The sequence below is a fragment of the Crocodylus siamensis genome, chromosome 2 (assembly GCF_052110815.1).
Source record: "Crocodylus siamensis isolate JL-2025a chromosome 2, ASM5211081v1, whole genome shotgun sequence".
Taxonomy (NCBI): domain Eukaryota; kingdom Metazoa; phylum Chordata; order Crocodylia; family Crocodylidae; genus Crocodylus; species Crocodylus siamensis.
Window position 1 is genome coordinate 288,901,239 of NC_143396.1, and position 26,023 is coordinate 288,927,261.

Below are 26,023 nucleotides of genomic sequence, written 5' to 3' on the forward strand. Positions count from 1 at the left end.
GCTGCTGCATCTGTCTGTCCTGACCCTTTTTACAGAGCACACGCTTTCTGGACATACAGCACAAAGCAGCGGGGGGTATTTTAGGTCCTTTATTCTGGCAGTTCCTTCTTCTCCTTGTAACCCTAACACCAAAACTGGACTGAGGAAGGGCCTCCAGCTCCTGCACGCGCCAAGTCCAAGGGTCTTGGGATTATGGTGGGATTGCTACCTTGCCTGCCCAAACAGTAATGACTAAAAACCGCCAGTAAGGTGTCTGGAGCTCAGCCCCAGGAAGGAGAAGAGCCTCCTCGTCTTTTCTGCTTCCTTCCTCTACCTTTCCATGCGTCTGATGCCACAGAATCACAGAAAATGAGGGGTGGAAGGGACCTCATGGGGTCACATCTAGTCCAACCTCCTGCTCCAAGCAGGACGAGCCCCATCTATATCGTCCCAGCCAAGGCTTTGTCTAGCCAGGGCTTATACACCTCCAAGGATGGAGACTCCACCACTTCTCTGGGGAGCCTGTTCCAGTGCTTCCCCACCCTCCTCGTGAGAAAGTTTTTCCTAACATCCAACCTCAACTTGCCTTCTTGCAACCGGAGCCCATTGCTCCTTGTCCTGTCATCTCCTCCCACTGAGAACAGCCCAGCTCCATCCCCTTTGCAACCCCCCACCTTACAGGGAGTTGAAGGCTGCTGTTCAATCCCCCCCTCGGTCTTCTCTTCTGCGGACTAAATCAGCCCAGTTCCCTCAGCCGCTCCTCATTAGTCATGTGCCCCAGCCCCCAAACCATTTTCATTGCCAAGCATCCCCAAATACTGCACATGACCAAATGTTTGCAAATGCTCCATCATGGAGGGATTAGATGCCAACGTGGCCCATCAAATACCCCTATTATGTCTCCTAGCACTTACTGGTACGTTTTGCCGGGTAACTGAACCCCTCCGCAGGTACAGAACCAAGCACGGCACAACCACCACGATGCCTAGCAGGGACTTCACTATTGCTATTGCTCGTACTTAGAAGACCCTCAGATATTCAAGTCACGAGCAGCTTAAAACCTGGAGACCGACAGAAATAACCAAGCTATTGGAGTTTCAGCGCTTAATCAGGACAACTTCTAAACATGGAGAACAAGAAAGGTTTCTAACCGGAGAAGCAAGGCTCTGAAACAACTTTCCCTTCGCCCCAGAAGCAGCCAATACCCTACCTCACTTTATGGTGGAGCTTCCTTGGTTTTAAATGATAACACAGTTGCCTGCAGTAGCACCATAATGGACTTCAGTGACCTAGGAGAGCCCTTCTATTAGCCGGACTCACCCTGTACTCATTACACATGCAAGCTTCCTCGCAAGAGAGAAAGCGGCACCGGGAATATTGCAAGAAAGACAAAGTTTGGCCCCACGTGCCTTTGACTCCAAGAGGACTAAAGCTCGTCTGCATAAAAGGAAAACTCCAGAGAGCAGCGATGTATATATTATGAAAAGGAGGACGTTTCAGATGATCCATCCACTTTCCTCTTGGTCCCTGGGCGTACCATGTCAACAGCTCTGCTGGAAGGCAAGGCCACACAGAAAAGGTCTTATCTTGTTATCTGGGTCCATTTTCAAAATCAGCGCTCTCTGAAGTATATACCTTTGAATCTGCAGTTCTCAGTGGTGAGAACGGCACCGTCGGCATGGTCTCGCCGCACAGCGAAGAAGCGGGTCGCTTGTTAAAGAGCTCTCTAGGGAGAGGTGATTGATCTCTTCCCCAAGTAAAGCACACTGTATTTAACAGCCGTGGCGTTAGCCCGCCATAACTTGATATATGAATGCTGCTTTCAAGAACAACAACTCATCAAGGCGCTCTCAGCTCAGCGCAGGTTTCACCGAGGACCGGGTCCTTCTCATAGTGGAAATAAAGAGACGTTACTTGTTGCCAGTACGTATTTCCGCTGTTGGTCTGCAGAGCACGGCCCGAACTTTGTCATGCCCTCTTGCACGCTTCAGAGGTGCATTAGAGCCAAGAGCCCACCTCGACCACAGCACGATGACCAGACGGATGAGAACGACATTCCCTTTTACATTAGCCTTTTTCAGCCAGTCCTGTTTGATTTGCAGGGTCTCGTTCTGCGACAGGCTGAAGACCCCCCGGGTAGTGCGGAAGCACAGAGACTCAGCACCCGAAAGGCATTTGAGCGCTCATCTACCCAGGCCCGTTGCACGATGGAGCCTTTAAGTGCCAATGGCTGATGCTCTTTATTTGCAATACGTGCACTCCCCAAGCGCCTGCCCCGTGCTCTGGCTGCCCACTCCCAGATTCGAGGGCTCAATCCTACTGCATTTACAAGACTCGCTCTCCTGCCTTAGCAGCTACCCAGCAGGGAGCAGCAACAAGCCTGGCATCTCCGGCCTGTGCATGAGCCGAACGGCAGGGTGACTCAGGAGAAAGCACGACCGGACCAAACGCTTGGAAATCCAGCTCAGGAAGCTAAGCCCTGCAAGGGAAGCCATCACCCCCGGTGACATCGAAGGCCTCCAACAGGGCCTCGCTTCCGAAGAGCAGCTGAGTTAAAATCCACTCATGAAGGGGTCGGCCTAGGACTCTCCATAGTCATTACAAGGACTAACGCCCCTCTCTTCAGGATGGGCTTAACTGCAGGCACGGGCCTCTTATAGCTAACGAGGCTTCTTCAAAGGCTTAGCATTATGCACATACTTCATTAAAGACCTCGGCTGGATTGAGCCCTAACACCACCAAGAAGAGAAGGGGTTAAATTGGATAGACTCGTAGCCAAAGCGTGTGATGTCACTGCTGGCCTGTGATGCGATGTGTGTTTGGGAGGCAGCTCCCCAGGGCCCGCATCCCCTGGACTGCAAGGCTGTACGGCGGGGCAGGAGCCCGGAGATGCGCGGCTCGGCGTAACGCAATAACTAAATACCCCCGTCCGTGGGAAACGGACTTGCTCCTGGCCCCCGCGAGAAAAGCCAGGGAGGCCCCAACACCCGGGGGTGGCTGGTGTCACCGGGCGGATGAGGACGCGCACCATGTCGTTAGTGGGGAGCCTGTTCATCGGGCCGTGGGAGGAGGACATGCACACACTCACGCAGAGGACATATACACGTGGAGGACACACATGCATGCACTCACAGATGGCATGCACACATGAAGGACAAAACACACACAAAAGACAAACACGTGCACGCACACCCCCCCGCCGCCCACGCGGAGGACACATACACGTGGAGGAAACAAACAAATACATGGAGGACACACATGCGTGCACACACAGAAGACACGTCCACATGGAGGAGAAACACACACATGCAAGACAAACACATGCACACACACGGAGGACACAAGCACACACAGGGGGCACATACACACACAGAAGACAAAACATACATGCAACACACATTCGCATGGAAGACAAACGTGCACACAGAGGACACACACACACACACACACGGGGGACATACACAACCACCTGGAGGACACACACATGCATGCATAAACACACACATACGCACGCAAGCAAGGAAGACATACACACGCACTCACACAGGGGCCACACATGCACATGGATGCACACGGAGTTCACACTCACACGCGCTCCCAGAGCCGCTGGGGCACGGCCCCTGCAGGAGCACCCCCAGGGCGGTCAGAAGCACCCCCCTGCCCTTCCCCCCCGCCACCCCGTGCACTGCCCACGCGTGTGCTTCACCACGGGGCGCTTCGCCTCCACGCCTCCGCACGCGACACGCCGGGACGGCAGCGTTCCTGGAAAGCGTCTCCCGAGGGGCCGGCGCAGCTCTCCCACACGCTGCGCGGGGGCTCCCGGGGCATCCGCGCCACGTCTCTCCGCGTCCCTGTCGTTTCTACCCCAGTTACCTCAGGCGGGGTCAGCCGCACGCCACGCAGGCCCGGGGTACGCTGCCCTGCGGCGGATCTGGCTCTGCCCGCCCCCTCGCACGCTCACCCAGGAGACGCAGCGGTCCCGGGGCAGGCTCTCCCCCCGACTGCGGGGGCCTATCCCTCCCTGCCGCTTTCCCGGGGCCGCACGCCGGGCAGGGGAAGGACGGACGGGGACCGCACGGGCACGTGGGGCCGTGCCCCCATCGCGAGGCAGGGCGAGGGCGCGGGGCCGCACCGAGCGGCGGACCCCGAAGCGCAGGGCTCGGCCCTCGGGGGCCTGCCACGCGCCGAGCCCCCCGCGGCCGGGCAGGGCCCTCACCTTGTGCAGCTTCCACATGGCGCCCAGGGCCTTGACCTCGTGGCTGGAGTGCTTGCCCTCCTCCAGGCACTGGTAGCACACGGGCATCTTGCACTGCACGCAGTACATGCTGTGGTTCTCCAGCTCGTGGTCCGTGCAGGTGGAGATCTTGCGGGGGCTCAGCCTCCTGCTCACCCGGCCCTGGGCTGGCGGCACCAGGCGGTGCTTCGCGAGGGGGCCCCGGGGCGGGTGGCACCTCAGCCTGCAGGGATCGCAGTAGAAGACGTCGCACTGCTCGCACATCACCGTGGCCTCCTTGGGCGCCTTCTCGCACAGCTGGCAGCGCAGCGCGGCCGCCTTGCTCTGCTGGTAGCGGTCGATGACGCCCTCCAGCACCCGGTTCTTGGGGAAGCCGCGCAGCCCCCGCTCGTCCAGGATGAGGCTGCGGTGGCACTGCGGGCAGGTGATGCAGGCGTTGCGGGGCACGGGGGCCAGCGTGGCGGCCGGCGGCAGGTGGGGCGGCGGGGGCACGGCCGGCGGGAAGACCCGCACGCCGTTGGGCGACTTCTGGCACGGCGTGGTGGGCGCGCTGGCGAAGCCGCCGTAGGAGCCGTAGCCGCTGTCCGCCTCGCTGTACAGGCTCATTTTGTCCAGGTCCAGGTAGTCGTAGTCGGAGACCCCGGAGCCCGAGGCGCGGCGGCTCTGCGGGGACTCGGCCTCGGGGGTCTGCACCAGGATGTTGCGGGCGCAGGCCTGGCACAGGTTGTGCGAGCAGGGCAGGATGATGGGCTCGCGGTAGAAGGAGCCGCACACCGGGCACTTCAGCTCCTCCTCCATCTCCTCCATCGGGGCTCGGCTCGGCGCGGCGCGGCTCCGCGGGCGCCACCGGCCGCTCCGGCTCCGGCACTGCGGCCGCGCCGCTCCCGGCGCAGCGCCCCGCCCCGCCCCGCCCCCGGCCCGGCCCCGCCCCGCGCTCCCATTGGCCGCCGCCCCGGCGCTGCGCAGCGGCCCGGGGCGTGCAGCGCCGAGCGCGCCGGGGTCTTCTCCTCCGCGCCGCCGCTTTTACGGCAGAGCCCTCGTTTGTCTTCACCCTCGCCCGTCTGTGGCGTCACCTTCCTTTGCACGGCGTCACCTTGATTGAAACGCCTTGATTCTCACTGGCATGGCGTCATCTTGATTGGCATGGCGGCGTCATCCTGATTGGCATGACGTCATCTTGATTGCAGCGCCTTTCTTCTCACTGGCATGACGTCATCCTGATTGAAACGCCTTTCTTCTCACTGGCATGACGTCATCTTTATTGGCGTGACGTCATCCTGATTGAAAAACCTTGATTCTCACTGGCATGGCGTCATCTTGATTGGCGTGGCGTCATCCTGATTGAAACGCCTTTCTTCTCACTGGCATGATGTCATCTTTATTGGCGTGACGTCATCCTGATTGAAAAACCTTGATTCTCACTGGCATGACGTCATCTTTATCGGCATGGCGTCATCTTGGTGGGCGTGCCACTCTTTTATTTGCGTGCCGTCATTTTCATTCTAACACCCTTTGTTTTATTGGCGTCATCGTTCTTGGCGTGGCGTCATCCTTATTTGCATGGCGTCATTTTTATTTAACTGCCCTTATTTTTATTGGCGTGGCGTTACAGTTTCATAGTTGGTAGGGTTGGAAGGGACCTGAACAGATCACGTCCGACCCCCTGCCTGTCTTTATTTAAACTGCATTACTTTTATTGGTGTGGTGTTGTCTTTATCGGTGCGGCGTCATCCTTATTTGCATGGCGTCATTTTTATTTAACTGCCCTTATTTTTATGGCTGTGGCATAATTTTTATTGGCATGGCCTCGTCTTTATTTAAACGGCCTTATTTTTATTGGTGTGGCGTCATGTTTATTGGCATAACATCACCTTCATTTGCATGGCATCATCTTGATTAAACTGCTTTTATTTTAGTGGCGTGGCATCATCTTTATTTAAACAACCTTATTTTTATTGGCGTGGCGTCATTTTTATTTGCATGGCATCATCTTTATTTGTATGGCCTCATTTTTATTTAAATGGCCTTATTTTTCTTGGCATGGCGTCATCTTTCTTTGCATGCCACTATTTATCTCCATGCCGTTACGTTATTTGCATGCCATTATTTTTATTTGCATGCCCCTATTTTATTTGCATGTCATGATTTGTAGTTATATCCCCTTATTTTTCTTTTCGTGTCACGATTTTTCTTTGCATGCCTTCATTTTTATTCATTTTATCGATGACATGCAGTTAGAAGGGCCATCGAGCACAGAGTGCTTGTGCAGGTGCCGTCACCGCCTCCCCTGGGCCAAATGCCTGCCCTTGCCCTCCAGCCTGACCCATGGCAGAGGTGCCCCGTGCCAGCCCTGGAGCAGCCACACTCCACTGGACCAGGGGGTTATTCATGGACGCAGAGAGCAGCGGGGCTGGAAGGGACCTTCTGAGATCATCTAGTTCAACCCGCTGCCTGAAGGAAGCCCAGGAGACTGGGCACGATGGGCTGTGGTCTATGGTCTTATGGTTTGGCCCAGTAAATGGCAGTTCTCATATTCTCGTGTGTTTCACGGTAAGACGGTTCCCTTTGGAAGCGCCTGGGTTCTCCTGCGAACACGTAAGCACCTGCTTAACTTCAAGCTGCACGCACAGGGTCCATCAAATGGGAGCACCTAAAAGTCATCACGTGCATAAAGGCTTCCAGGGCCTGGGCTCAAATGTGCTTTTGCATGTGTAAGTTAGGGTGGGTAGTGCCTAGGCTGGGTTTTTTTGCAGCAGATAAGGCAAGTGCAGAACTGCAGAGGGCACGGTGCCCTGGTTACACCGTGCAGCTGTCTCAGAGAGGTTGGAGGAGAAGAAAGCGCGTGCTGCGTCTGGACCCGTGGTTTTCAACCTACGGCCTGTGGACCCCTGGGGTCCTGCAGACTGTGTCTAAGGGCTCCATGAAAGATGACCGTGATCAATCAACAGTACGTGAATCCCCACACTTACAGTTCAAAGGGGCCCACGCCTCCATTTGACGTTTTGTAGGGGTCTGCAAATGACTAAAGATTGAAAACCCCTGGTCTGGAGCCAGCGCACCTGGGTGTGCAGTGAAGGGAAGTTTCCTGTTAGAAAGGCACAGCCATGATTTTTCTGTGCATCAAACAGGCCTGTTAGAAAGGCAGAGTGGGGGGATCTGCGATACGACTCTCTACTGAGCAGGGCAGAGATCTCGGCTTCTCATCCGATGTCGCTCAGCACGGGGCAGCTCCTGCCCGCTGCGGGTGAGTGCGTGAATAGCACTGAAGCAGGATCAGGGCCAGGCGGGCTGGCACTGCTCAGCCCCGTTCATTTAGTCCTGCGTGCTGCATCTGAGCTGGGTGTGAGACTTAAGTGGGATAAAGCTCTGCAGCTGGAAGAGGGTAGACAGGATGAGTGTTGGGGGGGGCAGGTTTCCATCTCTCAGACGCATTGAGTGTTGGCCGCAGCCCAGCTGGGGGTTGTGCCTGGGCAGTGCCAGTTCTCCCGCCGGGATGTCGACCTAGGACATCTTGTCCCTTTGTTCAGGGTCAGCCCAATGCCGTATTTAGGGTCAGGAAGGACTTTGACCCCCTGATTGGATGATATGGGCTGTGGGGGTTGTATTAGCAACTTTTACAGCAGGGGAACATTGGCCACCACGGTCCTCTGCTTTCCCTGGGGCAGGTTTGGGTGCTGTGCTTTGTGGCTGGGTGAGAGGGGCGCCTATGTAGTTTTAGTAATAGGCTGGACCAGGATTTGCACTGGGACAGCCCTGTTGCTGAACTGGGTGATGGCCAGCACCGCTGGAGGTGCCTGTGCGGCCTGCCTGCCCGTGGTAGGGCTCCTAGAGCTCAGGGGAGCGGGTGAGCCGAGGCTCCCCGTCACCCTACAGCGGAGGGGTGAAAGGTAAAGCAAGCGAGAGAGGACCTGCGGCTGCCTTGGCGTAGTTAAGGGTGGGAGGAAGGGGTTGGGTCGGAAGCTGTAGTGACCACCGGGTGTTCGGTGGCACCGAAGGGGACGCGGAGGCTGGCTCACTCGTCCCCCCGACGCGAGGGGTGCACGGGCAGCACTGTGAGCCAGGCCTCGTTCCTCTCCTCGTGCGCATCTGGGAGGGAGGAGGTGGGACCCATCTGCTCCAAGCAGCGTGGGAACGCAGGGGGTGGCCGTGGTGGGCACCTTGGCGCAGACAGGCTGCGAGGGCTGCGCGGCTCACGGGAGGGATGCTGCTGCCCGTCACGCCCACATCTCCCACGGGCTTCCTCTGCTCTCCCCGCACTAGTTTCTTGCTGCATGCAGACGGGTTTGTGCTGGGACAGGCTTTCCTTGCTGGAGCTCTGACACCCATCCGGCCTCCCCCGCTTTGGTCTTTGCACTTAGCCCTTCAGGTAAGGCCTCACTCCCCTGGCATCATTTATTTTTACCCTCTCAACCCACAGATTCGGACACTTTTTAAGGCATGTCACGAGCTGCAGACTGTTCACAGGGACGATCTGCAATGGTAGAGGTGTGGCGTGCCCCCTGCCTGTGGCGTGCGGCACGGATCGATTGTGAAGTGCCCAGAGGGAGCGAGCTCTGCCCTTCAGCTGCTCCCTTTCTGATCTGGGGATAAGGGCTCCCTCTGGCTGGGGTGCTACAGTCGCATGCAGAGGCAGTGCTGGGCTCCCCAGAGGCTGGGCGACTTCTCCCCTTCACTCCTCATTTCCAATGCTGGTGCTGAGGCCACCTGAACATGGTCTGGGGAGGCAGGGGGTAGTTTGCTTTAGCTCCTGTGTTGGAAGTATCATGTATGGACTAAAAAGAGCCGAGCCGGGATTGTCTCCAGGAGCACGTGCGCAGTCTATCGCTGCATGCACGAATGCCTCCTTATTGGCGACGTGGGCTCCGAAGCAAGACACAACAGGAGCTCGCGGCTTCCGGGGAAAGCTCCCTCTGGACTGTTTTGGATGACGGTAGCTGCGTTCTTTATATCTGATGAAGCCGTGTGGGTTTTTTCCATGAGATATTATTGCACAAAACACCTCCAGACACATGGGGCATGAGCATCCCCTGTACATCACTTTGTGCTGGATTGGTTGCTTATGTGAAGAAAGCCATCAAGGCTGGAGTAGATGCTAATTGTTTGCTTTGGATCACACAGAACAGAAGAGGAACTTCATTTAGGAAGGGTCTTGCAGCTGTTGCCTAGCATGACTTGAAACGCATGCTGAGAGAGGCACTATCACGTCTGCTTCGGAAATGGGAGATGCGCTGAGGATTATAGTTTCATAGTTTCTAGGGTCGGAAGGGACCTGAGCAGATCATCTAGTCTGACCCCCTGCCATGGCAGGAAAGAGTACTGGGGTCAAACGACCCCGGCAAGGTGTTCATCTAAGCTCCTCTTGAAAACCCCCAGGGTAGGCGCCTGCACCACTTCTCTTGGAAGCCGGTTCCAGACCCTAGCTGCCCTGACCGTGAAGTCGCGCCTCCTGATATCTAACCTAAACCTGCCCTCTGCCAGCTTGTGACCATTACTCCTGGTCACTCCTGGCGGTGCTTGGGGGAACAGGGACCCCCCCCAATGCCTGCTGGTCCCCCCTGACTAGTTTATAACGGGCCACTAGATCCCCCCTCAGCCTTCTCTTCTGGAGCCTGAACAGGTTCAGGTCCCGTAGCCTCTCCTCGTAGGGCCTGCCCTGCTGCCCCTGACCATGCGAGTGGCCTCCTCTGGCCCCTCTCCATGCTGTCCACATCCCTCCTGAAGTGCGGCGCCCAGACCTGGACGCAGTACTCCAGCTGCAGCCTGACCAGTGCCGCATAGAGGGGGAGGATCACCTCCTTGGACCTGTTCAAGATGCATCTATGGATGCACGACAAGGTGCGGTTGGCCTTCCTGACCGCGTCCCCACGCTGCCGGCCCATGTTCATCTTGGAGTCAGTGATGACTCCAAGATCCTTTTCCGCCTCCGTGCTGACAAGAGGGGAGTTCCCCAGCCTGTAGGTGTGGTGCCGGTTGTTCCTCCCCAGGTGCATCACCTTGCACTTGTCTGTGTTGAATCCCATCCTATTCTCGTCCGCCCACCCCTGTAACCTGTCGAGGTCTGATTGTAGCCTGTTGCATCCTTCCAGTGTGCCCACGTCCCCCCACATCTTAGTGTCATCAGCAAATTTGAACAGGGTGCTTTTTACCCCCTCATCCAAATCACTGATGAAGATGTTGAACAGTGCGGGCCCGAGGACCGAGCCCTGCGGACCCCACTGCCCACGTCCTTCCAGGTCGAACACGACCCGTCCACCACCGCTCTCTGGGTGCGGCCCTCCAGCCAGTTGGCGACCCATTTGACTGTGTGGGTGTCGACACCACAGCCCCCCAGTTTCTTAATGAGAACGGGGTGAGAGACCGTGTCGAAGGCCTTCCGGAAGTCCAGGAAGTCGATGTCCACTGCTCCCCCTGCGTCTAATGATCTGGTGATCTGATCGTAGAAGGCCACCAGGTTGGTCTGACGGGACCTGCCACTGATGAACCCATGTTGGTTGCCCCTAAGCATGCAGTCCCCTGCTGGCCCCTCATGGATGTGCGCCAGCATAATTTTCTCAAACAGCTTGCCTAGGATCGAGGTGAGACTAACCGGCCTATAGTTTCCCGGGTCCTCCTTCCTGCCTTTTTTGAAGATGGGGACCACGTTGGCCCTCTTCCAGTCCCCCGGTACCTCACCAGAGCACCACGAGCACTCGTAAAGCCGTGCCAGGGGACTTGCAGTGACCTCGGCCAGTTCCTTTAGTACTCTAGGGTGGAGATCATCCGGGCCGGCTGACTTGAATAAGTCCAGCCCCTCCAGAAGCCCCCTAACTAAATCCTCGCTAACCCGTGGCCCAGGTGTGCCTCCCCCGGGGCCCGAGGGGGCCCAGCAGGGAGGTGGCCGTTCTGGTCCCTACTTAGGAAGACGGAGGCAAAGAAATCATTAAACATGTTAGCTTTGCCATCTGGTGTGACGACCAAGTTTCCCATCGCGTCCTGCAAGGGCCCCACGTTACCCGCGACCTTCTTTTTACCCCCTACGTATTTAAAAAAGGACTTCTTGTTGTCCTTAATCTGGGAAGCCAGTCCCAGTCCCAGCTCTGCCTTGGCCTTCCTGACTACCCCCCTACATCCCCGAGCAACTGCGGAATAGCCCTCCCTGGTGATGACCCCTTCTTTCCATTGGGTGTGCGCCTCCTTTTTAGCAAGGAGACATTCCCGGATGCTTTTGGTGAGCCACGGAGGCTTGTGTGCTCTCCTGCTCCCTTTGATCCTCGTGGGGATTACCTTCCTTTGGGCTTGGAGGATCATCTCCTTAAGGAGCGACCACTCACCTTGGACACCCGGGACCTCAGCGCTTCTCCAACTATCCTCCTTAGCTCGTTGAAGTCTGCCCTCCTGAAATCTAGGGCCGCTGCCTTACTGCATGCCTTTGCCACCTTGTGCTGGATAGTGAACTCCAGCAGGCGATGATCGCTGTCGCCCAGATGGTCGAGCACCCGCAGCCCCCGCACCAGGCCATCTCCTGTGGCCAGCACCAGGTCCAACAAGGCGTCTCCCCTGGTGGGGCTGTGCACCCCCCGGGTTCGATGGAGGTCCTGCACTCTGGCCAAGAACCGACGTGAGCGGTCAGACCTGGCTGACTGCTCCTCCCAGCAGATGTCCGGGAAGTTCAGGTCCCCCATGACTGCCACATCCTGAGCCTTCACTACCTCTGTGAGCTGACCCAAGAATTCCTGGTCAAGCTCTTCTCCCTGGCTGGGAGGTCTGTAGTAGACCCCCACCATTAAGTCCCTTTCCCCTCGACTGCCTTGTACATTAGGCACTCACAAAAAGGGCTTCCCTCTTTCGGAGTAGGGCTGAGGGTTGGGAGGGACCTCAGGAGGTCGCATCTACTCCAACCCCCTGCTCCAAGCAGGACCAGCCCCAACTACATTGTCCCAGCCAAGGCTTTGTCAAGCCAGATCTTAAACACCTCCAAGGATGGATAGTCCACCACTGCTCTGGGTAACCTGTTCCAGTGCTTTACTCCCCTCCTGGTGAGAAAATACTTCCTAATATCCAGCCTCAACTCCCCTTGCTGCAATGTGAACCCGTTGCTCCTTGTCCTGTCATCTGCCCCCAATGAGACCAGCCCAGCTCCATCTTCTTTGCAGCCCCCCTGCAGGGAGGTGAAGGCTGCTATTCAATCCCCCTCGGTCTCCTCTTCTCTAGACTAAATAAGCCCAGTTCCCCCAGCCTCTCCTCACAAGTCAGGTCCCCCAGCCCCCCAACCATGTTCATTGCCCTTCACTGGCCTTTCTCCAATGTGCCCACATGCTTTCTGCAGTGGGGGGGCCCAAAACTGGACACAAGACTCCAGATGTGGCCTCACCCCCTCTTTCCTAGGTCCTATACAAAAACAATGCTGCGCGTGCATGCTGTTTATGGACCTCCACCTGTGCAGCGTTAAAATATCCCATTTTCTTCCCTTACATGAAGCAGCAGTTCTTGTTGGAAAAGAGCAGGTATGAAAATATATACTGGCCAGTGAGCCTGTGGGCAAATGGCATCAGAGCACCGGGCACTCGTGAATGTGGTACAAAGCATCGTAGCCAGTGCTTAGCAACCAGGTCACTCTTACAGCTTACTAATGGCCTTGCCTACTGGCTGGCAGCACCTCTGGATGTAGAGGATGCCTGTGCAGGGTGGGGGGAAGAATTGCTGCAAGAGCCAAACTGGGTCAAATCATCCTGGGCTGATGTGGAGCACCTAAAAAGCTTCTGCAAAAATGCTGGCACTGAAATTAAAAGGGGTCTGGAGTTGAGTGTGTTGTGACCTGGCAAATGCCAAGTGTGCATGTAACCAGATGTATGCGTGTAAGAGAGGGGTGGATCCAGGATTGGGCAAAGTCTGGTGCGGGAGCAGCTCCCCAGACTGCAGGGGTGGCTGTACCCTGTTCCCAGCCTCCTTCCCCGCAAGCCACTGGTGGGGGGAAAACCGCGCTCCAGGAGCCTCTGGGACTCTTTAAAGACCCCAGAGCAGGTAAGCATCCCTGTTTTCCCATCCATGATCAGGCACATCCCCTTCCGTCTCCTTTTGTCCCCTCCATCTCCAATCGCCACTGCTTTCCCCACTGTCCAGGGGGTGGGGGGAGCTGTGGGGCTGCTCCTGTCCCCTCAAACCAGGCTGTGTGGAGGCTGGGCTTAGCTGGGAACAGCAGCAGCAATGGGGAGAGAGTGGGGTCCCCCACACTGCCCTTCCTCTCAGGGGCAGGCATGAGAAGCTGCTGCTGTGGCTGCCCTGAGCAAGTCTGGCCCCCGCGCGGCCCAGCCAGAGCAGGCAGGAGCAGCTCTGCCCTGGGACAGTGGGGAAAGCAGCCAGGGCCGGTGCGGGATGGAGGACGGAGAAAGGAGGGGACGTGCTTCCAAGCACAGAGGGGAAGTGGGGAATCTCTTCTACTTTGGGGGCTTTCTTAAATCCCCCAAAAGCTCCAGCAATGCAGTCTGAAAGTAGGGAGCAACCACATCACTTCCCCCACTCTGGATCCACCCCTGAGTAGGAAGGCTGCAGCTTTGCAGAGCACGCCACAAATATTGCCCCAGCAAATGCCTTAATACTCCAGAAGAGCTGCAGCCACGTGGCCAGGCTAATGCATCTCACCATCCTCCAGAAGAGCTGGCTCTGACGTACAGGAAACTGCAGGGCAGCTCCAAGGCGCAAGACGCAACGTTGCACGGTGCCTCCAGAAACCTTCAGCTCCCTCATGGCGTCTTGCAGCCAGGTTTGAAGGGACGCAGGTGTGGACAGATCCCGCTCTGCAGTCATCTCATGTCACCTTTGGCACGGCGGTGAGTAGCATGTCCCAAAGAGCGTCCAGAGCACGGTTCTGCCCCAGGGCAGATCCAAGGAGCTGCACTGCTGCGCTTGAGCCCGCCTTTGATTCCTGCTCTACCCACCTGCCTGGCATGGCAACAGCGTTTCTGGTCAGGAAACAGCAAGAGACTTATTGGACTGCACTGCTTATTATCATCTATCTGATCCTTTCCAGAGTCTTCATTCCACCGGTGTAACAACCCCCTCTGCTTTTTAATGGTCTTGATGGTCCACCAATCCAGCTAGCCATCCTTTTGCAATTTGGCTGTCTGTTCCCTGCTCCTGGTAATGAAGCTCCTGTTTCACAACATGGCAGACTATTTTTAACTCATTCCAATGAAGTGGTACTTATTTTTGCTTCCATCTTAAACCAAATAACACAGCTCCAGGCTGCTGGCATGTTAACAAAGCTTTTAGTTTATTTTTAACTGGGGGAAAAAAAAAAGGTGTTGTTGCATATGTGATGATGCACCTCACCATCTGCACCCTCCCTCCCCCCTCCCACCTTTTCACAATTTGAGATCCACCCATGTTTCCACCCACAATGACTGCATCAGCCCAGGGCACAATGCTTGGACTGGACCCCCTTGGGGATGAAGGCAAAGATCTCCCTGTGCTCATGCAACCCATGGAGCAGCACATTGTAAAAGGATCAGCTCTTGGCAGCAGGGCTCCTTTAGCAGCACAGCGAGCTTCCACCCCCTTTCTATGTACATGGCCATACAGTTACCTCTGATGCCAGCTTCTTTTTAACTGATGGGCCAGGAGGAGGAAGCCAGCCTCTGCCCTCGCCACTCTCATGCAGGGCCCAGGGCCAAGAAAACATTGGAGAGCTCAGGAATCAGAACTCGTGGCAGAGGTGATATCTTTTATTGGACCAACTAGATATTTGCTAAAACATTTCTTTATTTGCAAGCTTTCATAGATTCGGAGATTGTAAGGGTCAGAAGGGACCTTGCAAGAGCATTGGGTCCACCCCTCTCCAGGCATTAATTTGCAAAGAGCGTGCATGGAGCAGAGGGGAGCGCTTCACGCAGTGATGGAGGGACTCCCTCTCGCTGCAGCAGCTGGATCTTTATGAAGCGCACTGTGCCCAGTGCGGGGGTGCGCCTCACTCCACTGTTGCTCTCTGCCTGAACACAGGGAGCTTCCCCAGTGCTCGCAGGTGTCACCCTCCAAATCAGGCCTCCTACAACTCCTGTTCCAACCTGTACGTTTCCTATGGGTTGTGTTGGAGAAGACTTTGAGAGACAATCCTGAAGCCTTAAAGGGAAAGAGGGAGAAAGAGCCAGTATCTAGTTCCTCTCTTTGCTGTTCCAGAGCAGGCTCCCAGCTGGAGGGTGCGGAGAACGGGCCAATGCAAGGTGTGAGACCTTGCCCTGGCTTCCTCCCACAGGTCCTGGCAGTCCCTCTGCATTGAGCAGGGCAGACTTTCACAGAGCTCGGCTGCAACCCTCCTCCACTGGGCCATTTGCTTTCTGCTTGCGTTCCTCCAGCTGCCCTGTTGCCTAAGGAAAGCCATCCTTCCTTCTCTGGGCTGCCTGGGGATTCCCTCGGCCATTTTTCACTGTGGCAAGTAGTCTGAGGCTGTTCTGGGTTTCATTATCCATTTTGCATGTCGATGGGGCTGAAGAGGCAGCCGATGCGGAGACAGGAATGCAGGCGGCTTCTGGAAGCAGGCCCCCTCTCCCCCCTCCAGTCGCAAATGGTTTTGCAATTCCCTTTGACACGGCAGCTCTTTGCTCTGCTTTCCTCTCTGCAGGAGGCCCATGTTCTCCTGCTCTGGGTGCGCGGGGTTTGTCCCTGCCATCCCCCTGAGAAGCCCGCAGCACGTCGCTGAGACGCGACGATAATTGCTTGCCCTAGCCCCAAAGCCTTCCGACGCGTGTCACCGCAATCAGCTGTTCAGAGGCAAAGCATCAAAAAACCTGCCTTGTTTTTTCCACGGGCTTTCCCTTTTGTCAGGTCTTGTGGGCTCAGCTCGGCGCAGAAAGGGGGAGAAGACTCATCGCGGCATGAGAGGCTCCATCTCCGGCTGCTGGAGTGAGGGACCTGTCGGTGTTCGCTCTTCTGCTTTGGGGCATATGCGCTGATTCCAGCCGGAGGAAGCTGTCTAAATCAGTGTGAATAAAGGCTTTATTCCCTTTATTTCCATAAGGATTTTTACCAGGGACAAACACTAACTATTCATAGCGTCCACCCTCTATGCCCCCCAATGCATGAATATTGTTTGCTGCCAGCGCTTGGTAAAAACCACACGTATAGACAGTGACACGAGAAAGGAGGGCTCCAAAAGACTTTGAGCCACCAGACCAAGTTTGCACCCTAAAATGAAGAGATGTACTCCCTTCCAGCACCCGGTGCTTTAACAGGCTGTATGAACCAGCCTTCTGTCTTGCCTTTTGACAGATGCAACAGCCCAAAATAGCCTGGTTCTTCTACAAATGGGGTGGACGGTTTTAGCATCGCAGGCTGAGTTGTGGAGCTAGAGATGCTTGCAGCAGAGCGGGAAGATGCTGAGCCTTCAGACCTGCAAGGTGGAAACAAAACTTATGACGTTTTTTGCTCCCTGGAAAGGATGCTCAGATGGGAGCTTTGCTTCAGAAGGGATATGAAGACAAAGGACTTGAAACGTAATGTCAGCTTTGACTTGGAGGATGGAAAGAAACTCCTGTAGATATTGGGAAGATCTCTTCTGTCTCTAAGGGTGTTTCCGTGTTGGAACGGGCAACCCAGAGCGGGTGGAAGTGTAGGGTAGACAACTGCTTCTGGCTGGGATCTTCCTGTCCTGAGCAGGAGGTTGGACTAGCTCTGCCCCCCTTCCAGCCCTATTTCTCTCTGATACAACCAAGAGGCAGGCGCGAGACTGCTGCACTTGTCAGGGATCTGTGGTAGGAGTTTCGAGTAGGCTTTTAATGCCTCTGTGCTGAATAAGCATTACTTTTCTTCATGACAGCCCTATAACTTGGACCGATACTCTTCAGTGTCTTCATCAGTGACTTGGGCGAGGGAGTGAAGTGTACTCTGTCCAAGTCTGCGGATGATACAAAACTGGGGGGAGAAGTGGACACACCGGGGGGGCAGGGAACAACTACAGGCAGACCTGGACAGGTTGGACAAACGGGCAGAAAACAATAGGATGTGATTTAACAGGGAGAAATGCAAAGTGCTGCACCTAGGAAGGAGAAATGCCCAGCCCACCTACTGCCTAGGAAACGACCTGCACGGCAGCACGGAAGCAGAAAGGGATCTCGGCGTCCTGCTGGACTCCCAAGATGAATGTGAGTTGTCAGTGTGACAAAGTCATCAGCAAAGCTAACGGCACTTCATTGTGCAGCAGCAGACGCATGACAAACAGAACCAGGGAGGTGATACTTCCCCTCTATCGGGCACCGGTCAGACCGCAGGTGGAGTACTGCGTCCAGTTTTGGGCGCCGCACTTTAAGAGAGATGGGGATAACCTGGAGAGGGTCCAGAGAAGGGCCACTCGTATGGCTAAGGGCTTGCAGGCCAAGCGCGACGTGGAGAGACGAGGGCACCTGGACCTCTTCAGCCTCTGCAAGAGAAGGTTGAGAGGCGACCTTGTGGCTGCCGATAAATTCATCATGGGGGTGCAGAAGGGAATCGGTGAGGCTGTACTCACCAAGGCGCCCCTGGGGGTCACAAGAAAGAATGGCCATAAGCTAGCAGAGAGCAGATTTAGACTGGACATTAGGAGGAATTTCTTCACAGTTAGAGTGGCCCAGGTCTGGAACGGGCTCCCAAGGGAGATAGTGCTCTCCCTACCCTGGGGGTCTTCAAGAGGAGGTTAGATGGGCATCTGGCTGGGGTCATCTGAACCCAGCACACTTTCCTGTCTATGAGGGGTCGGACTCGATGATCTGTTGAGGCCTCTTCCAACTCTAACGTCTATGAGTCTGTGAACTCGGACCTTTGTCTGAGAGAATCAGGGGCTGACCCAAATGCAAATCTAATGAGGTGTGGGCAGTGAAATACCTGGGCACATGGCCTGAGACCCCTCTCTTGAGGGAGCTGGCCATGGCATCCTGCCCTCAGGGATCAGGACACTAGCACCAGTCCAAGTAGGGCGCGTTTACACGTGCATTAGTGCACTTTAGTCAATGCGCATTAAATCTAGTACTGTACCTTCATTGTGAGGGACCAAGAAAATGTTCTTTAACAAAGGAGCCCAGTTTTTAAGTAACTCTTAATGCGCATAGACCGATTTTAATGAGCATGAACTAAATAGCAATGCTTTAATGTGCATTAAACTAAGCTAACATGCATTAAAGTGCCCATGGAGACCAGCCGGGGGACAGGTCACCTGGGAAATGCGACTGCCTTGACTTCCATTGATGTCCTGTGAAAAGCCAGCGCGCTCGCATGAGCCCACTGATGCGCAGCAGCTCCTGCCGGTGCGAGATGAGAGTCAGTGCTTCTTCCTACGGGGCTACCAGGGTCCTTTGTGTCGAGCGCTTCAAAACTGCCAGAAAGGGTCCCATACTATGAGACGGAAAGCCTGAGCAAAAGCTGTGTCAGTACAGACAGTGCGGAGGGCTGCAGCAAACACGGGGATCCCACTTCAGTCTGGATCAGGAGCTGACTCTCCCCTCTCTGCAGACGGGCATTTCCGCGCCATGGGTAACACTGCATATAGCGGGGGCTTACAGCGGCGCCTAGCAATGCCGTTGAGTCAGTGGTCCTCTTCATGGGCAGAAAAGCCTTGTAGGAGCTGAGGGCAGCCAGGACCTTGGATGCCTCATAGGACAAAGACAGAGCAAGCTACAGCGCAGAGCGCATTTGTCTCATGGCTCCATATTTCTTAGGGATCTTTCTCCACGTAGAGGGGAAGGTGGGTGCAGCTGTCCTCCATGAGCTCTCGGGATCTGGTCTCTCTTTCTGGCAGCATATGTAAATCTTCCTGCACGAGCCTGTCTGGCCGCATTAACAGTCTGAGGGCGGTCATTGTGCCAACATCTGGCACAGCGGGAGCCCCATTCAGGTAGGTAACGTGCGTACTAAAAATCCCCTCCCATTAAGCAGCAATTCAGACTTTCGATCTGACTTGGGGAAATCGCCCTCCCATTGCCCGCATGCTTTGGACGGCAAAGGGGTCCACGTCAACGTGGAGGCCATGGCAAGAGCTCTTAATGCCTGAGGGGGCCGGCAGGCTCTGGGCTTGGGGAATTGCCTTGCCAAGCTGTTACAGCCATGAAGGCCCCTGGACGTCATTTGGGAGCCCTCAGAGACTCCCACACCACCTCCAGGCCTGACTGGCATCAGGAAGCTTGAATGCAAAGAAAGCTCTGGCCTCTTTGTTTGTCCCCATAGCTGCTCTCCTTTCTGGCGTCCTGGCTTCCTCCCCACGCCCTTTCCCTCTTCTGCTTTCTCTTCCCTTATCACATCACCTGGGCTGGAGACCCTGGGTGTCCCAGCCCGGCTGGGAGCGTCCTTGGAGCTGGCGCAGAGCAAGCAGACCTGAGGAAGGGCATCTGGTGCCCGAAAACTCACCCGATGCTCACCCAGTCGTACCTGAAAGCTCTCCCCAAACAAAGCCTGCTTCTCGCGTGGCCCTGGGAGCATCACAGCTGCCCGGGCACCTGCCAGCTTGCAGCGGTGCTCTGGAAGCTGCAATGTCAACAGGGACTGGAGAAATTTGTCGCCTGGCCTGCGCTGGCGGGGAGGCGATGAATCCAGCAGGTTTTTCCCAAGCCAGGTCAATCACCGGCTGCCAGCATGGGGCAGCTTGAAGTCGTGTCGCTGGCGCGGAGCAAAGCGGTCTCGCACGCGCTCGTGTCTAGTCCCGTCAGGTTAGAAATTGCAGCCGCAGACAAGGGGGAGGCAAGGAAGCAATTGCCCATAATGGCCATTGATCTGCTCCCCCTAATGAGCTCGCTCTCCGCGCTGGGTGGGGGAGAAGCAGGGCATGTGTGGGGCTGGAGACAGCAGCAATCAGGAAATCAATACGATTCCCATCTCCTCCTGGTGCAACGTGCAGCAGGGCGGGAGGCCGGAGGCTGCCTGTCGCTAATGAATCTTCCCCCTCCGTCTCCAGAAAGGCAATCAATCTGTGTCCGTCAGGGCGGTGATGCAGCCCGTTTACAATCTCCCAGCGAGCGAGCTGCCGGCGGGACTTCATGAAGCTGATAGATCAGCTGGTTGTGACCCTAGCCTCCCCCTCCACAGCCTCGCTCCTGGCAGCCGAATGCAAACAGGCTCTTTAACACTCGGTTCCTCCTTGGGACTTATTGCTTCATGTCCTGATTGGGGAAAGGAAAAAAAAAAATTTCCTGCCATCTATGCTCAAGAATTAGGGCAGCTTTCCTGTAGGGGAGAATCCCCGCTGCAGTACGTGGGTTTTGCAAGGCCCCGGGTAGCGCGGCGAGAGGAGAGGCCTGCGCTGTTTTTCGGGCGAGAAAGCATTCTTGTGATGGACGGAGATTCATGTGTCCGCTCCAGGGGCGAAGGCGGCAGGTGTAAGGATACATCTACACTGCTTAATTACCCTCCCTTGATGGCTCCTACCCAGACCTATTCTTGTCTTCTCCAACTTAACTAAGTCATATTAAACATGGGACCATAACAATATAAATATGGGACCCTCTCATGTGCTGTATGAAGTCCCCAGAGATGAGATCGTTTGCGCTGCCGTCGTCTGTCGCAGCGGTGCTCAGCCTCTGGGGCGCGTGGGCCTGGCGGAGCTCACCTGCGCCGCAGGGGACCAGTGCCACCGCTCCTCCACTGCCAAAGGCCGGACCTGCGGGCGATACAGCACTGTGGGCTGGACCTAGCTCATGGGCCAGAGCTTGAGAGCCCCATGTCTACAAAACCTGCTCTCTTCCCAGGACTGGCGAGGTCCAAGCTGCCCATCGATAGAAATCGTTGGCTTGATCTGGTTTTTGCTTCACTTGGCTGCAGAGCCCCGGGGCTGGGGCAGCAGAGTCCGCTTGGGAAGTGCCGTGGGCTGGTGCTTCTGAAACTGGAAGGCCTTACTACGTTTTGGGGAGTCTTAAAATATTTGGGTACAGTCTAATTCATGTGGAAACCCCTTTTTTTTCATACAGATCTCCTAGGAACCGGGCACCCTACTGCAGGGCCTCTTGATGCAGTTGCCTCTCTGCCTGTTTCCCTCCTGGGAAAGTTATATAATGTCAGGTGCCTCCAGGGGAGTCCTGCTGCTTACCAAGTTCCAGAATATCTGATACGGAAAATGCTTAAGTTTGATGTTCCCTCTAAAGAAGATGATCAAAGCTGGGGGGAGGTGTAAGACAGGCTACGCAGACGCTGGAACAGGGAGGCTGAGGACCAACGTGATGAAATCTTCCTGTTTATAGTTCGGGTGTTGTCTCAGGCGACTGCAGGTAAGATGGTGGCGTTGGCACTACAGCAGCAAATGCGCTATGTTCCAGACTCTGGTGACTGATGGAGACAGTGTACTTGCATCCGTGAGAGACTTGGAGGAATTATATATGTGTTGGACTTACCGATACAGCCCGGCACGCCTGGGCTGACCTGGTTGGAGCCTGCTCTTTGCGCCCGGGCAAAGCCTGCGGAGTGAATAAAAGGAGCTGCCCGCCCAGCACACGGCAGGCATGTCGAGGGACGAAGAAGAGGGCAGGCTAAGGAGAGCTGGTGTGAGCTGGCCAGCAGGACAAACCAGCACCTGGAAGAGCCTGAAGACGCCTCTTCACGAGTGGGAGCGGCGAGCAGCTGGGTCCCAGCTCCACCATGGGGAAGACGGTGTCGGCGCACAGTTGACTGCACGGAGCACAGACCCTGGGAGATGCATGAGGCAGGTCAGGCCTGCAACCTCTGGTGAGTAGCTGGGACCTCGGTGCATGCAGCGGTACACGGAGTGGCACAGGTACATGCAGTGGTGCACAGTACACAGCAGTACACGCAGCGGTACATGGATCTCGGTGCATGCAGCGATACACGGAGCGGCACAGGTACACGCAGTGGTACACGGTATGCAGCAATACATGCAGCGGTACATGGACCTTGGTGCACGCAGCGATACACAGAGCAGCACAGGTACACGCAGTGGTACACGGTATGCAGCAATACATGCAGCGGTACATGGACCTTGGTGCACGCAGTGATACACGGAGCGGCACAGGTACACGCAGTGGTACACGGTACGCAGCAGTACACGCAGAGGTACATGGACCTCGGTGCATGCAGCGGTACATGGAGCGGTGCAGGTACACGCAGTGGTACATGGTACACAGCAGTACACGCAGTGATACTTGGGCCTCGGTGCACGCAGCGGTACATGGAGCCCAGACCCTGGGAGCTGCACGTGGTGGCTCGAGTCGGCAGCCGTCCCCTCTTGGTGCGCACCCGGGACCGCGGTGCAGGCGGTGCTGCGCGGAGCTAGGCAGTGGGCGCCTCTTGAGGCGGCTCGTGTCTGCAGCCACCGGCACGAGGCCAGCGGCTCAGCGCAGGCGACGTTGCACAGAGGGTCCGGGAGCGGGCTGAGCCTCAGAGCCGCACGAGGCGACCCGGGCCTCCAACCCCCAGCAGAAGGCAGAGCCCTCAGTGCACGCGACGGTGCAAAGGGCCACCTGCGGGTGGCTGTCCGAGGGGACCCAGTGGCCTGGGAGGGCAACACAGCCAAGGGGACGAGGCCCACCCATCCTGGCCCTGGAGCTGTGAGTTGTTGGGGAAGGGATTCCCACGGGGAGGGGAGCTACCCCGGCTGTGAGGCAGTTTATCCTCAGGGAAGCCTGAGCTAACCGGCTGCTGAAGCGCCTTATATTGTGCGGGAGAGTGCCTGCCACTCTGTGACACTGCGCCTTATATTTTGTGGACATTTTAGTGTTGATAGATAGATATAGACAGATAGATAGATCTATCACAGATGTAAATCACACACAGACATACGCACATGGGCGGACATAGGATTTTGAAAAAGGGGGGGTGCAGTGGGGTGAGGTGCATCATCCCATATAACAGCACATATTTTTCTCCAGTTAAAAAGAAACAAGACACTTTGCCAGTATGCCAGGGGCCTAGGGCTGTATTATTCAGTGTAAGATTGAAGCAAAAAACAAATATAACTTCATTGGGATGACTTAAAAACTAGCAGGAAGACTAGCAAGTATGGCAGGAGACCAGCGTGGCTTAGCAGGGAACTCTTCAGTCAACTAAATCACAAAAAGGAAGCTTAGAAGAAGAGGAAACTTGGTCAGAAAACTCGGGAGGAGTGGCTTGTATGGGACATTTGAGGCTGGGCACGGGAGCTGGGCTTTAGAAGGTGTGGAAAGATGCGGGCTAGCAGGGAGTGGGATTTTCAAACGTGCGTTTGGAAGTTGCACCGAGTAGCTGAGTGTCTTTTATTGGCTTTCCAAAATCCAGCCCTGCTTCTTTTCCTATCGGTGAAGCAGGTGCAGGTGCACAACTTCAGTATTAAATAACATCCTCGGCTCCACCTGGGCGCGCTGGTTGAAAAGGAGAGGGTAGCGCGGGGACTGCGGCGTGCAGGGTAAGGCCTTCCCACTGGTATCCAGTGCAGATCACCATTTCCTTCACTGGGCAGTCTGCTTCCTGTGGCAACAAAAGCCGCCCTCGGGACTAGGATGCTACTGCTGTTTTCTTAGGGGGAGGATTTTAAATATTGAAAGGTCTCTTTTTCTAGGAGCCTTTAATTAGAAGTACAATGTCTGTGTGCTTTTGCTGTCAGAATTGATGCTGCCCCAGTCGTGAGACACGTGGGTGAAAAAGGAGATGCTTCGCACATGCGCTGGCTGAAAACCCATCGTGCAGTTGTCAGACACTGTGCTGGTATTAAATAACCTCCCTAAATCCCATTTCATTCTGCAAGGTTGGAAGGAAGCACGATGACGCTAAGAGGGAAACTCTCCCGTTGCAGGGTTTAATCAGGTTACCTCCCTGTTGGGCATTAAATGCTTCCAAAGTCTAGTGTTTCCTGCTGTAGCATAAGGCACCCAAGGCTCCGCTAGCCCCCCAAGGTGGTTTCAGCTTGTAGGGAGCAGAGCTGTTTTTCATCTGATAACTCCAATCTGTCTGATGAGAAACTTTATGCGGGAGCCCGTCAATGAGGTAGAGGAAGATTTCTGCAGACCAGGCTGGGATTTGTGTTCCCAGCTCGTGAACTGGTAGAGAGTTTGGGCATTCACCTGGGAGGGGGGAGAACAGCAGACCACAGCCTCGAAATCAGCTTTCCGTAGTCCGAGTTCACGCTGCGATTGCCTGCCTATTCTGGCTGGGGTGGGAGGTGGGGGTGGATGTGCTTCCACTGCATGTTGCGCCACCATATTTTGGGCTTCGATTTGTCTTGAAAAGCTTCACAAGATGGGAAAGGCCCCCCCACTCTCAGTAGCCAGCGGGCTTAGGGGGGTCCAGCACATTTACGTCTGTAGCCGACGGCCCAGAAGGGAGGGACGTGACTAACATCACGTTCAGATGCAACGGCCCTGCGCTGCCGGCGCGCTCCGATGCAGATGCAGCTTGCTTCCAGCCGTGCCTTTTGGTGCAGCTCGAGCTCCAGAAGCCCGAGCGTGAGCTGCACTCTGGATCCTTGCCCAAGCCTAGGAGTACTGACCCACCGAGACTGTGGAAACCCAGCGTTAACATGCCCCGCAAAGGTGAGAATCGGGGCCGGGGCTACCTTATAGTGCGACAGTGCAGGAGGGCTCTGCAGAGATCTCACCCCCCACAGCCCACATTGCTGATGCTGGCAAAACCCTGCAAAGGGCTTGCACGTTGTAGGCAGCAGAGAGCATCTGGCTGTTCAGGGAGCTGGCGTAACTCTTGCTGCGGGGAAACGTCTGCTGCGGCAGCAGTGGGTCCAGCGACAGCCAGTGTGCCTGTACCCAGGCGTGCCCTGAGTAGGACACGGAGGGCAGCTGCGATAACGTGTGTGTTGGGTGTGTGTGGGGGGATGTATTTTGGGTGTGTAGAGGGGTGCTGGGGGTAGGTGTGTGTGTCGGGATCCTGGGGTTGTGGGTAATTGTATGGAGAAATACATTTTTTATTCTCTGCCCTGTAGCGCCTCCCGAAAGAGGTGGTGGATCTGTGTTTCAGAGCACTTTTAAAAGCTTGCGGACTGATGTGGGGAGCGGTACCCGGAGGTTGCCTTCTCCTGGGCGGGACCATGGAAGGCAGGGTCGGTCCTACAGGAGTCTAAATATTTCAGTGAGCTGTCCATGCTAGGTGCATTTAAAGCTCAGCACCTGAACTGCCACGTGCGAATCCCCTGATTTCACCAGTGCCATCCTTGCTTTAAATATGTTCTTCCTGTCACCTCGGTCTGTGCCCGTCTCCACGTGCGTTCTGCCCACGTGTTGTCCCCTCCAGAGACCTCCTAGCATTTTGGACTTGGGAGCGGCATCCGCCAACTGATGTGCTTAAACTCAGCCTGCTTGAAACGGTGTCCTTCCTGCCCCCTCCCATCAGATGTGCAATATCTTCTTTCCTTCTTCCACTTCAACCCAAGGCCCAGGCAGGAGCGATTCAGGGCCGAAGAAGACAGGTGCAAGGGGTGACGTGCCAGAGACCTTCAGAGTTGGAAATGGAGCGTACAGCCCTGGAGCACCTGGGATTCCCTTCAGCTCCTGAATTTGTTTCCATCTTGAAAAGGCCTGAGACCACAGCCTGGCAGTTTGTCCCATTTTTAGGTGCATGGGTGATTTCAAAGTCTAGACCAGCCTTCCCATAGGAGCAGCCAAGGCAAAGCACCCTGTAAGATGGTGTGTGCCCCTCCAAGCGTGGTGGAGGCAGGCTGGGTGTGGATGAGGTCCTGCACTGTGCTGCGGGCACGGCTGCTGGGGCACGTGTAAGGCAGGCTGTTCATATGGACCATGCACGAGTGTTCATGGCAAATGGGAATGGGGACGAGGAGGTGCAGCTGCCCATGCAAGCAGGCCAAGGACACCCTAAGGGGATGCTTGATTAAGTGCAAGCTTCCAGCTAACTGTCCCGAGTGTTTAGCCACAAATAGGCCGTGACACAGTG

General features: G+C 55.8%; 1 protein-coding gene across 7 annotated transcripts in view; it reads right to left on the minus strand.

Annotated features, from left to right (window-relative positions):
- The window catches only part of TRIM9 (tripartite motif containing 9), a 153,446-nt gene extending 148,339 nt beyond the window's left edge, over positions 1-5,107 (minus strand). For all 7 annotated transcript variants that reach the window (XM_090034361.1, XM_090034356.1, XM_090034360.1 and 4 more), the window contains exon 1: positions 4,196-5,107. In XM_090034361.1, coding sequence (XP_089890487.1) covers positions 4,196-5,020 — 825 coding nt within the window. In that variant the 5' untranslated portion in view covers positions 5,021-5,107. The remainder of the gene's footprint in view (positions 1-4,195) is intronic.
- Between the last annotated feature and the right edge of the window lie 20,916 nt (positions 5,108-26,023).